This window comes from Falco naumanni, chromosome 10, assembly GCF_017639655.2.
Source record: "Falco naumanni isolate bFalNau1 chromosome 10, bFalNau1.pat, whole genome shotgun sequence".
NCBI lineage: Eukaryota > Metazoa > Chordata > Aves > Falconiformes > Falconidae > Falco > Falco naumanni.
Window position 1 is genome coordinate 21709177 of NC_054063.1, and position 12144 is coordinate 21721320.

At 43.1% G+C, this 12144-nt stretch overlaps 1 protein-coding gene across 2 annotated transcripts; it reads right to left on the reverse strand.

The window, feature by feature from the left end:
• Window positions 1–3392: 3392 nt before the first annotated feature.
• Window positions 3393–12132, reverse strand: MAPRE1 (microtubule associated protein RP/EB family member 1). Of its 2 annotated transcripts, none has more exons than XM_040608643.1 (7): window positions 12021–12132; window positions 11179–11302; window positions 8330–8475; window positions 6827–7031; window positions 6329–6438; window positions 5475–5627; window positions 3393–5083 (listed from the first exon to the last, which is right to left on the reverse strand). In XM_040608643.1, the coding sequence occupies exons 2-7, from the start codon at window positions 11297–11299 to the stop codon at window positions 5027–5029; spliced, it is 792 nt and encodes a 263-aa protein (XP_040464577.1). In that variant the 5' UTR covers window positions 11300–11302; window positions 12021–12132; the 3' UTR covers window positions 3393–5026. The 2 variants fall into 2 exon arrangements, with proteins under 2 accessions (XP_040464577.1, XP_040464576.1); XM_040608642.1 differs by having other exon boundaries at window positions 12025–12092.
• Between the last annotated feature and the right edge of the window lie 12 nt (window positions 12133–12144).

The window sequence follows — 12144 nt, forward strand, 5'->3', positions numbered from 1 at the left end:
ATGACTTCATAAATAACACTCTGCAGAGCTTTGAATATGTTGAGACTTACAGCCATGCTGTCCCATGAGACTTAATGCCTCCTGAATGTCCATTCATCCTTGTGCATCCCCTGGGGACAAAATCAGAGTCAGAACACTATGAGAAGATTGACAGACAACCATTTTAGGAAATTATTTTCAAGAGGAAAATGTCTGCAAAACATCTCTCAGACTTAAAAACAAAAATGACACCAGTTCATGTTTCCTACAGTTCTGACAGGTCAGCCAAAGATATTTTTATATATATATACATATTACATATTTATAAATACTATTTTAATATATGTTCATTTTCATATTATTGAAATGTTTTTATACTTAATGTTAATATTTATCCATATAATCATATCTATCAGTATGCTAGATACATATACATTATTTAAAGGCCACAGTTCAAAAAGCCAGCCAGCTGTGTTAAAGAAGAGAGAAGGGTCATCTTTACAGAAAGTGGCCTCTTCAAAGCTGGGATTGCCATCCGGAGACTTTGATTTTGATCTCAGAAAGTTTCAGGATTTAAGTTCAACATTGTTCCTTCGCTGTTAAAGAAAAAAAAATGTTTTCTTGGAAGGTACAGATGGTCTGTACCCCAAGTATGCACATCCTCAAAAATACCATTTTCTTCCAGATAGTCTGACCCTTCAGTTTAACAGATGTGCTCAAAAAAGAAAACCCATTTGCTTTCCATTTCTTTGGATGGACTGTGCCTGTGTTAAAACTAGCTCCTTTTCTGCAGTACTGCCACCTAACCACACCATCCATCCCTGCCCAGTATTTGCACACCTGTTATTACTCTTTAGCCACAGAATATTGCACTTTTCCTTCCTTTTCTTAAAGGTGTTCTCCCACATCATATTCCTTCCCTGTTTGAACTGTACCATTTCACAGTACAATCTTGTTCCTATGCATTTATCTTTTGTTTGTGTAACCACAACCTTCTCTGATCTCTACTTCCATACATCCCTTTCACGTTCCCTAGTCACATGTGCTTAACACCCTTCCCTCCCCCAATTCTGGGCCCATTAACTATCCAAATAGTATTTCTGTGAGGAACCGACAGCCACAGACAAAAAAATCTCATCCCAGGAGACCTTACTTATTAAAAGTTTATTCAGGTCTCCTTTCTGCAAAATCACGGTTTGCATTTTTGCTCCCTGCATTCTTAAGCAAAACTACCTACGGCATTGCAGACTCATCCCACTGCTTGGAATTTCATATTCCAATTGACCAGAAGTGGCTCTGCGGTTACTTAGTCTCTCCTTGCTTTCTCTGCATTAGAAGATCAGTAAATTCTTCAGCTGCCCCACTAACGCAGCCCGGGTACCCTGATGCACGTTCCTTTTTCTCCACCAGTAACCGGGGGGGGGGGGGGGGGGGGGGGGGGGTTGCAGCCCCTGCAATAGAGCCCATACGTTAGGCCCATGTTGTTACCCCCACTAGATCTTGCACTAGTGCAGAAGCTGAGAGGCACACTCTGCGTACTGCCAGGCCAGCCTGGGGTCTATAATACAGCCCTCATTACATTTACACACCCATTTGCAAAAAATACCCTTCTCTTGTGAGAAGCAGATTCCAGTCTTATCCTTGGGAGGATGTTCTGAGAAAGAAAAACTCCCACTCCTGAAGGACACGTGTGCTGCTGTGAATGGACATCTGACTAGACAGGCTACAAGATGACTGAGTGCTCAAGGAGTCACAACAGTGATATGATACAACAGCAAGTAAGTTTTTGCCCTTTATTTGCAGGCTTTTAACAGTTACAGTAAGAATTGTCATTGCAAACCAGGAGTTTTTCAAAAACTGAGCCATAAAAGTTTAAAAAACATCCACAAGTCCACCTGCAAGTAAGACATGTTGGTACAAAAAGGAGATGGTGAGCTTTTACTTCTTCCAATCTGCTTGTTTTTCAAATATCAGATAGAACTAAGACACTAAGAAAGGTTGGATGCTATCAGAATTGTTCCAGCAGGTGACCATTTAATATTTAACAGCATATACTGTACCAGTGTAACAGAGTAGCTATGTTAAGTTTATGGGTTTGAGTTGGGATGATTGTTATTTTCTTCCCAAAAAGGACATTAAAAAACAGATTATGCCAAGATATCTGTAACGTAGTCCTAAATTGACTACATGAGTTTGTTCCCATTCTATTTATAACTCATCTTGGTAGCAAAGAAGTGATGTAAGCAACCGGGAATCTTAGCAGCATTTGCCTTACAAGACTGCAGTTTCCATTTCGGTTTATACTGCACTACCAATAGGTCCACACATTCAACAGTCTTGCAAGGTGCAGTACTTGTGACTCATCATTCGCATAGCATGAAGAGATCCTTGCTTGCTTTGCTAGCAGAGATCAAAATCAACCTAACACAACCCACCTGCTGACCTGGGCGCTTCAGTTTAACAAGACTGCATGTGTGGAAAAGAGACTTGCAGCGACCAGGTCCAAGCGCACAACCAGACTGTAAAGAGCAGACACCCAAGTCATCTTCAAATTCAGTCACAAGCTATTGCCATCTTTTGCTTTGAGTTGCTCTAACAACAGAGTACTTAGAGTCGAAAAAAAATATGCTTCCGACCTCAAAGCAATAAGTAAAGGTAAAGAAGATTTTATGTGCATCAAAATCCCCATTCTATGTCTGCGCTTCTGTAGTCCAACACCAGTAGGCAATGCCAGCAGTGCCAATTCTTCAGAATAAGGCATCCACAGAGCACTCTGGGGGCAAGGAGGGTGTTTTCCAGCATGACAGAGAAACCCTGCGGGGAACACCTCCCAGTGCCAGGGTTAGATAGATTACATAGCGCTTCTCTGAAGATGCTGGTCCAGGCACACATCTGTGACAGTAACATTTAAGCTCATCTACGAAACGCACTTCAAATGAAACAAATCAACTAAGCTTACAGCCAATCTGCTCATAAGAGACTGGTAACAGATGCAATTAACACCTCATTTGTTTATAACTAATAACCAGTGTTATAGCAGTTTTTAAATGCTTAAAGCACACTTAAAGTCACGTGACAGCATTCCTGTTACAAAGCCCCATTCTCTCACACACCATTAGGAGGAGGAAGCCAACAACACATTCACATTTCATCCACTTGTGGGAAGGAGAGAGAAAAAAAAATATAAAGGAAAAAAAAAAAAGAAACTCAGTAAACTCGGGCAATGGTTTCCCCCAGCACACTCCAAGGAAAGTCTCAACATTACTGCTACTCGAGTCAGCAATGACTGCAACTAGGACTGGAGAATGAAAGCTGATATTCCAGGTCCTGCAAGCTTCATCATGAAAACCATCACAAACTTTAGCTTTGCCTAAATGTATCTGAAAGCATGAGAGACTTCAGTAGACATGACACTCTTGAAATACAGAACTTTATTTAGAAACTGCTTAAAATAGAAAAACCCTGTCAAGAAAAATCCAAGTCAAATATGGTTTCTCAGTAAATGGAGTTTTAGGGCAACAAAAGTCTAAAAGGCCACAAGAGAAATAGCACCACTGCAATTTTAAACAATGGCTAAATACTTGCATTTTTGGCATTCACTGAATTTGGGTTTTTCTCTGAATTTCACAAAGATTCATGCACTACACAACAATTACCATAAAATGCTCTCCTACACACATTTTAGGACAAGCTACCACCAGGAACAAATGAATACAAGCACAACAGGACTGATCAATCTCAGTAGTGAAGGGGAATCAGAAGTCTTGCAGGATCTTGCCAAACACAACAGTAATGAGGGGCATGATAGCAAAAAAGGACAGTTAAAGAAAGTACTTTAAATATTAATATTTAAGTTAGTCTCAGTACTGTATTTTCTGCAATAACATTAGCTCTGTTAGCCAGCATCTTTTAGTTTTTACCCCAGAAGACTACTGAACTGGCTAGTATTATTAGATATGCCCTGGTCTGAAAGGAAAAAAAAAAAAAAAAAAAAAAAAAGAGAGAAACAGAAAAATCATCATCCTCATGCTCAATTCACTTTCATTCTAAGACAGTTGCACAGTGCAAGTCCTGTTACAACTGTTGGATTTGATCAGCATTTCTTGGGATGGCAAAGAGAAAGGAACAAGTAAGAGACCAAAAATCATAGCAACAAAAATAGAGAAACAGGACAAATAGAAACAAGAGCCAGAAAGGAAAATTACTTCTGAAGAACATTTTAGGCAGTAAGACTAGATGCCCTTTGCTTTTTTTGTTGTTTTTTTCTTACAGAAAACACAGTACATTTTGGCAAAGTCATTAGCCACAATGCCACAGAAAAAGGCTTTAGCACTCTTCAAGGTAATTTATGTGTCTCAGCTGTTCATACTCCCTCTAATCTTGTGACAGGCAACATTAAGGCCTATTTCATCGAGAACTAATCACTTAGTAAGCAGCTTTACATAGGAATGGAGTTTTGTTTTAATAGCCCCTTTTGAGCACTTGCTGACAAAGTGAGATTGCCATGCAAGGCCTCTCAGACAGCAGTGAATGGAGTTAAACAAACGTCTACCCCCAATATGAAGCACATAAAATCTCCTGTCACATTACTTCAATTTGGCATATGGAAGCATATTTTAAATACTCTTAAGGCATTTTATTATAATTTCTGTGCTGCAATTTCACATTAACTCAATCTTTCTGTGAGTCAGAGTCTTTAATTTCTCTACTACACACCACCTTAGATACAAAAAGAGTCTTCCCACAAACCAGTGTTTTACCAGCAAACCATTCTGCAACAAGTTCCAAATATTCAGCCTCTTGCTCCCTAAATATACCACCTAGATGTGAATACTGCTCTGCTACGAAGTGAGAAAGAGCTCCTAACTCAAACCCACTGTCAAAAGTGAAACTTCCGCAAAGTGCACTTTAAGAAGAGGTACTTTTTTGCTTATGAAAGGAAACCAGTGAGTCCTCTAAGAATAAAGTGGAGTATTTTACAGTTAAGCACATGATCTGGGGCAAAGAATTCTGATGTTGCTGCTCTGCTGGTACAGTATGTGGTCTGTTAATACTCTTCTTGTTCCTCCTGCGGTGCTCCTTCGTCAGGTATCACAAAGCCTTCCTGAAGGGGAATAAAACAAGTGCTTTAATGAATATCTGATGTCAAACCAGTTCCTGGCTACTCTGTATGCTCTTTTTTTTTTCCCCCTCCTTTTACTCAGGATAAATACCCTTAAGACACCATTTACAGCGTCAAGACATACTACCAGAAGAGTTATTTTCCTCAGCTTTGATCTATTTGTTATATGTTAGCCTTCATGAAAGGCTAACCTTGTTTGCTGCCTGACTGTAATTATGTTATCTGTTCCTTTATTACAGGAAAAAGCTAGGCCATAAACCTAAAGAAAAAAAATAATAATGTAGAAATAGACAGAGCCCCTGGAAAGCAAACCAGCTTCCAATTACAAGGGGAGGGAGGACCTATGCAATATAATTTATACCAGATTACTTACATCTGTGGCATAAAGAATTTCCACAATCCTCTGCAACACTGGATCATTCTCCCCTTCATTCTCCTGGCAGATCAATTCAATGTTCCTCAATTTGCCAAAGTAGAAGTCTCTCTCCTTCTCCAGATCTTCAACAGTAAGTTTCAATACATTGATCTGCCAAAGGGCACCAATAATAATTTATCCATCAAAGACAGAATTCAGTAGTATCTATCGAAAAGGCAGGCTCCCCGAACGTCTCAGAAGGGTGTTAATATGCAAAGCACTTCAAAAATAACCAAGATGGGGTGGGAAGGGGGACTGTGAGAGGAGGAAAAGCTGTATTTCTCAAATCGTAATATTATTGCCACAACAAACACCCAGTCCAACACAAGCGATACCACTTGGAAATTCTAAAGGGTTATTACATGAAATAGGTAAAGCACTAACCCTGCAGTTTTCTTTGCCAAGACATTTTTTCAAGACAACGCTCACACTGATGGCAGTTTTAGTTGTATTACATTCAGTATTTCAGTGAAGTAGCAGCTGCTCATAGCTCAGTTGGAATGCTGTGATAGCTGCAACACAGCTGTGGAAATACTTAAAAACAATGCTATGCATGATATGGCACATATTAGGTTTAAATGTCTGGGGGTACTCATGTACTGCAGAAAGGGTTTCGCTCCTATCAGGAAAGCAAGACCATTATAATGAAGGCTTCCGATTAAGTGATTTTAAATGAGCTTACTAGATTCAGATCATTTTCTTCCATCTGCCTGACCCAGTCATTTCAAGCTATTAAAAAAAAAAAAAAAGAAAAAACCTGCACATAAATCTATAAAGCACAGGTCAGCACAGTGCCATTCTGGCCAACACACCTGCTCAATCAATCCTGCTGATTCGTCATCTCCCCCAGCCTTTTTGACCATTCCAGTACCAGTTTTCGGGGTTGCTGCGGTCCTTTGTGTAACAATGGGCCTCTGTGGGGCTGCAAGATTAATTCAGTTAGTTCCTCTCAGAACATCTTTATTCCTCCTAGAAAGGTACTAACCCCCTTCCAAACATGCTTAGGCAGTTAAGAGTTTGAAGACATGTTCCTTCCTTCTTCCTGACTCCATGTGACATGTCTTTTTTTTTATTATTATTATTTCGCATGTGTCGGCACCGATCCTTGCCACTTTCTCTTTTAAAGATTGTTCTTTCTGTAGCTTCCAGATAACTGGCTACTACAGGATGACTCAGTGTTTGAGGCCTAGCACCTCTGAAACAAGATGCAAAATACTACAATTTCATACGCTGATCTTAAATAGCAACCCAGTCTTACTTTCCCCAGAGTTTTTAATGATCTAGATAATCTTTTTAACTATATTCTCTACCTGCACTGCTAGAACTGAGAGATTTCTTGGGTTTGTTCACAACTGGAGCAACAAGGTTCGGTGCTACCGTCTCTTGGCCTTGTCGAGCAGCAACAGGATCATACTCCTTCCCATCATAGTTTGCATCAAAAAATTTTTTGAACCACTGAACAAATTCAAAGTTGTCCTGAAATTTTCCTTTCACTAGTTTGTCCACAGGAATTATCTGGAAGGAAAAAATAAAAAGTCAAATTCATATTAAGGATAAAGAACCTCTCTCTCTCTTTATATAAAAAGTTTTCAAGTTAGTGCACTCAGAAGATACGCAAATGTAATTCTTTGTCCAGTCTAAAGAAAATCCTCCTTCAACATAACCGTATGTCAAATAGCAGAATTTTTGCTAATAACTGGAATTAAAAACAAATCATGCTTTCTCTGTGAGGGTCCACATAATTTAAATAATTCTGCAGCAAGGTTTCTGCTACATCAAGTTTCAACACAAAACTTCCTTCTGTAAACATGAAGCTGGCTCATCCAGTTCATGAATCTGGACTGCTGGCCAATTTCAGACCGCTAACACACAGACCTGCTACTTACAATTTCTCTGGAATGAGGAGTATAACTGAAGATTATTAAAAAGATGCAGCAAATTGTGAAGTCTTGTCTGTAGGCCATGAGCTGACAGTCCATGACCTGGAGCCAAGAGCCATTACCAGTATGTGATTATTTGGCATTTGAAAGCACGTGTCCAGTTTTGGACATACTGCACAAGCTCCTTCCCCCACGCAGAAGACAGATTCAGTGTGTGTTGAAGCTGCCAGTCAACACTGAATGAGGTGCCTTCTTAGAGGACAGGAAAAAGCTTTAACACAGAAGTGTTCTGCATCACACTAAACAAGCTGTCGGTAATTATTACCTAGATAAATCACCCTTCTGTAAGCATAACTACCACTTGATCTGAAAAGCTTTTTCACAGATCTCATTTTCACTAGCTTAAAATTACATATTTCAATACCTGGAGGCATTTAAAAAGATGTGTAGATGTGGCGCTCAGGGACACGGTTTAGTAGTGGGCTTGGCAGTGCTGGGTTAACAGTTGGACTTAATGATCTTAAAAGTCTTTTCCAACCTAAACAATTCTGTGATTCTACATGCTTGTAAAGAGGAATGGGAAGTCCTTAGGACTATCATACCAGCAGGTTATGGTAACATACCTGGTACAAAGACGGTTCAAACAGGAAGCTTAAGTAAACCTTATCTCATAGGAATTTCAATGTTAGCCTCTGCTACGTAAGTTGCACACAATTAAAATCTAAGAATTCATGTCATCATGAAGAAATGGAAACCTAACCTTAGCTGGAGTAAAGCAGATGGCATCCTTGATCAAGTGATGACACCAGTGCAAACCAAAACCAAAAGTTTTGAGATTTACAAACAAAAAGCAAACTCTGTTCCCAGATTTATTTAGCTCTAAATTTGAAAGTATGTTCCATCTACTTTTGAATCAATTACAAACCAGCTTACTTTGTCAACACCCATTCGTTTAAAACCTGCTTGTAGAACCTTGAAGTTTTGAATGTACTCATGTTCCAATTTTGCTTGAAACTTCACTTTCTTGAGCGCTACAGAACCTGGGAAGAGCATGTCCATAAACTGACAGTACGCAGCACCTGCCAAAAGGAAAAGAATACAAATCCCAGGATGAATCAAGTCAGCTCACTAGCCTACATAAGCTGTTTTTCAGTCAGATCAGCAAACTGACCTGACTCATTCCTCAGCTACACAACCCCTTAAAGGCATCAAAAGCAAGAAAACAGGAACCTTCATTCTCCTTTGTTTAGTGCAGCATGGCTGTAAATATCCTTAAGCAAGCTGCAGAACCAAACTTTTGGTTTCATGACTTGAACTCTAATGAACAAGAGCAATCCTGCCTCTATAATTCAAAGAGTGGGGAAAAAAAAAATCCAATGAGTAATCTGACCTTCCCTTCTTCATGGACATCAATACAGATCTGAGATATCACAGGTGTCTAACAGCCATGTAATCTCTTATCAAAGCTATCTTATCCTCTTACCAACATTAATAAAGCTAAACTAGAAAAAATAATTATTCTAAAAGCTGTATTTAAACATTATTAAAATAGTGATACATTCACTTACTACAAACAGAACCTACACACAATTCAAGGTGTCCTCAAAGGTAAGAGGCCAAATTAAGCTGTATTACATTTAAATCAGGCCTTGATCAAAGAACTGAAATAAGACAGCGTTTCTTTCTATTACTTTTAAATAGTTCATGTCCTTCATTTCAGCTCTTACCGTAATAAGACCAAAAGAAGGATTCAGTTCAGCCCCAAAGAGTAGATTAGCTTTCATATAATACACATACCCAATAAAAAAGTATTTTTAAACTATATCCTCACTCTGCAGTGATCTGCAACTGCGTGCTACTGAAAATACAATTGCAACGTTCTTACCGTTATTCCCTTATCAATATCAATGACTTAGATGCACACGGAGAGTAGTGGGAACCTTAACCTAAAATATCAAACAGCTACACAACAAGCTTTTGTGAGGCCAAGAAGTAAACCATAGTGGCATTGCCCTAAACTAGTCTATTCATTGCAACCACAGGTAACAGAAGGCCCTATATTGTTCACTTTCTGTCAAGCTATTTTGTGGGTCTTTTGGGTCTCCCATTTTCACCTGTTCCTAGAAGATTGCTGCTCATCCACTGGTGTAAATAAAAAAAATTTGCCATTTGATCTGCACTGTCTTTCAGTTCACTTGCTGAAAAACTCCAGTGCCCAACTCAAAATTAATTAAAATTAGTAAATTGCCAGAAATCAGGGGTTGGCTAACTACTGGTAATCAGAGCAATAAGCATCATTACAAAAAAAAGAGACCACGTTATGAGTCAAAGGTCATCTTTTGTGCATTTCTGCAACCTCAAATTGCTGCTGTCACTACTGCCCTTGCCAAAGGTAACAAAAGCATGCTTGGAAACTCCTGCTTTCACATGACTATGACAGACAACAAAAGCCACTTCCATACTTGCAGAGGCATGAAGCATTTTTGCAGACACAGGAAAGGGACATTACTCTGCACATGCCACATCAATAGCTCACAGGCTTTTCCTGAGAACAGGTGAGCTGAAATTCTGCAGAGTCAGTATTAATTATCCTCACTTCTCTAGGCAGAGCTCTCACAGCATTCAAGACTTGCACCACGTCTAAGCAAAACTTCTCAGCTGTATAAGTCAATGCTGCACACAACAGGTTTTTTAACCTGCCTATCTGAAAGCAGACAATCCTTATCATTTCCTTTACTCCTGTGGTTGTAGATCTTTAGTTCCTTCACCCTTACAGTTCTTCTCCAACACCTCACTAGACAAAAACCACTACAAACAGCTGCCAGATGTCTACTGTAAGTCCTCTGCTTCTCTATATTCTTTGTTGACGTTTCTTCCACGGACTCAGCAACAGGCTGCCTTGACAGTCCCAAACTTAAATTTATTCCTCCTTTTTTTCCACCCACATCTCTCATCCTGTGAGCAACACCTTATCTCAAACTCACTGTATGGGCTGCACTTCCACTTTTCACCGAGTCCCTTCCATCTACCTGCTGCAGTTCTCTAAATCACCATCTTTTACCAAGGCTGCATTTTTAGCCTTAAGGTTTTTTTTCAACTCTTACCCCATAGACCATTACCTGCTATTCAGTTTTACAAGCCTCCTCCCACACACACACACTCCTCCCTCTGATGACACTTGACTCCATTTCTGTACCACAACCACTTCCCCTTTTCTGCCTACAACTCCATCCAAGATTCAGCCATGCTAAAGTCAGCTGGGCTGACACAGACTGACACACTCCTTTACCATAAGGAGTTGCAAAGCCCAGAAGGTGAACCCAAGAGTCACCAGTACACCCTCCTCACACCTCTCCTTCTGCCCAACTTCCCATAGAGGAGTTCCTCCCTCTTAGTAGATCTCTTCCATAAGGAGTCACGTTTGTTCATGTTCATTACCATGCCTATACATCAAGAGTAAATGCTTATTTCCTCACTGGAAAACACCCTCTCCTCAGAGTCTTTTTTTTTTTTTCCCACACTGACCTCATTCATTCTTACTGCATCTATACTGCAGCAAGTCAGAAGAACAAGCCTCTTCCTCATGCTTATGTTACTAACAACCATTTCAATAAAACCGTAGCCATAACCAGACTGTAACACTGACCATGAACCTGCTGATGCCAGGAATTAAGCCAACAGCATGGCTATAGAGGGCCAGCACAGGCAGTTCACCCAGCGCAGCTGCACCTCCACAGAACCGGGGTACCCGTCGAACCGGGGCTTCCCCTGAGCCCCCTTACCTGAGCACAGCTGCTCGATCTTCGTCAGCGTCAGCTGCAGAGACTCGTTGATCCACGCCAGCATGTCATGTCGACTCAAGTTATCACTGGTCACTGAAGTAGAATACACATTAACTGCCATTTTCTGAAAGACAGAAGGGAAGGTGTAAGGCCCCGGCTGCCACGGCCACCGGCTGTCACCGCCGCGCTCCCACACGCTCCAGGCTGGCGCGGAGCCGCCACGGCCCAGCCGCCCGCGCAGGGCGGTGCGGGGACAGCCCCGCTGCCCCAGCCGGGAGCCCCGGCCGATCCCAGAAGCAAAGGCGGCGGCTGCGCGCTCCCCCCGGGCAGAGCTCACCGGGGCGCGCACGGGCCTCCGCGGGCAGGAACCGCGGCCGCGCACGGCACGCGCCCCCGCGCCACCCCCGCGGCCCCAACGCGCCCCGGCCCCGCGCGGTCCCTCGGGGGGGAAGCGCCCAGCGGGCGGCCCCCGCCCGGCCCCGCCGGCACAAAGCGGAGCCGCCGCGCTCGCCGCCCGGCCGCACCGCCCCGGGCAGCTGCCGCCGGGCAGGGCCGGCCGCGCCGCACGGCCCCCGCCGCGGGTGGGGCGCGGCCCTCGCCTCCCCGGCCCTCACCGCCCCCGCCGCTGCGCCCCGCTCCGCCGCCTCCCGCCGGGGCCCCGCGGCACCCCGCGCCCGGGGCAGGCGCGGCCCGGCCCTGCAGGCCTCACGCCGGTCGCCTCACGGCCCGCCGGGCCGGCCCGCCCCGCCCGGCCGCTCCCCAGGCCCGGGCCCGCCACCCCGGCCGCCCGCCCGCCGCCCGCCGCCCCGCCGCCGCCTCGGCGCCTCGGCCCGGCCCGTTACCTGCCCCGCTCTCGCCCCGTCTCCTCCGCGTTCAAACCGGCCCCGCCCGCCTGCCCGGGACCGCACGTCACCCGCACGCTACGCGCTGGCGTCACGCGCGCGTCACGGCGGCGGCGGCGAGCGC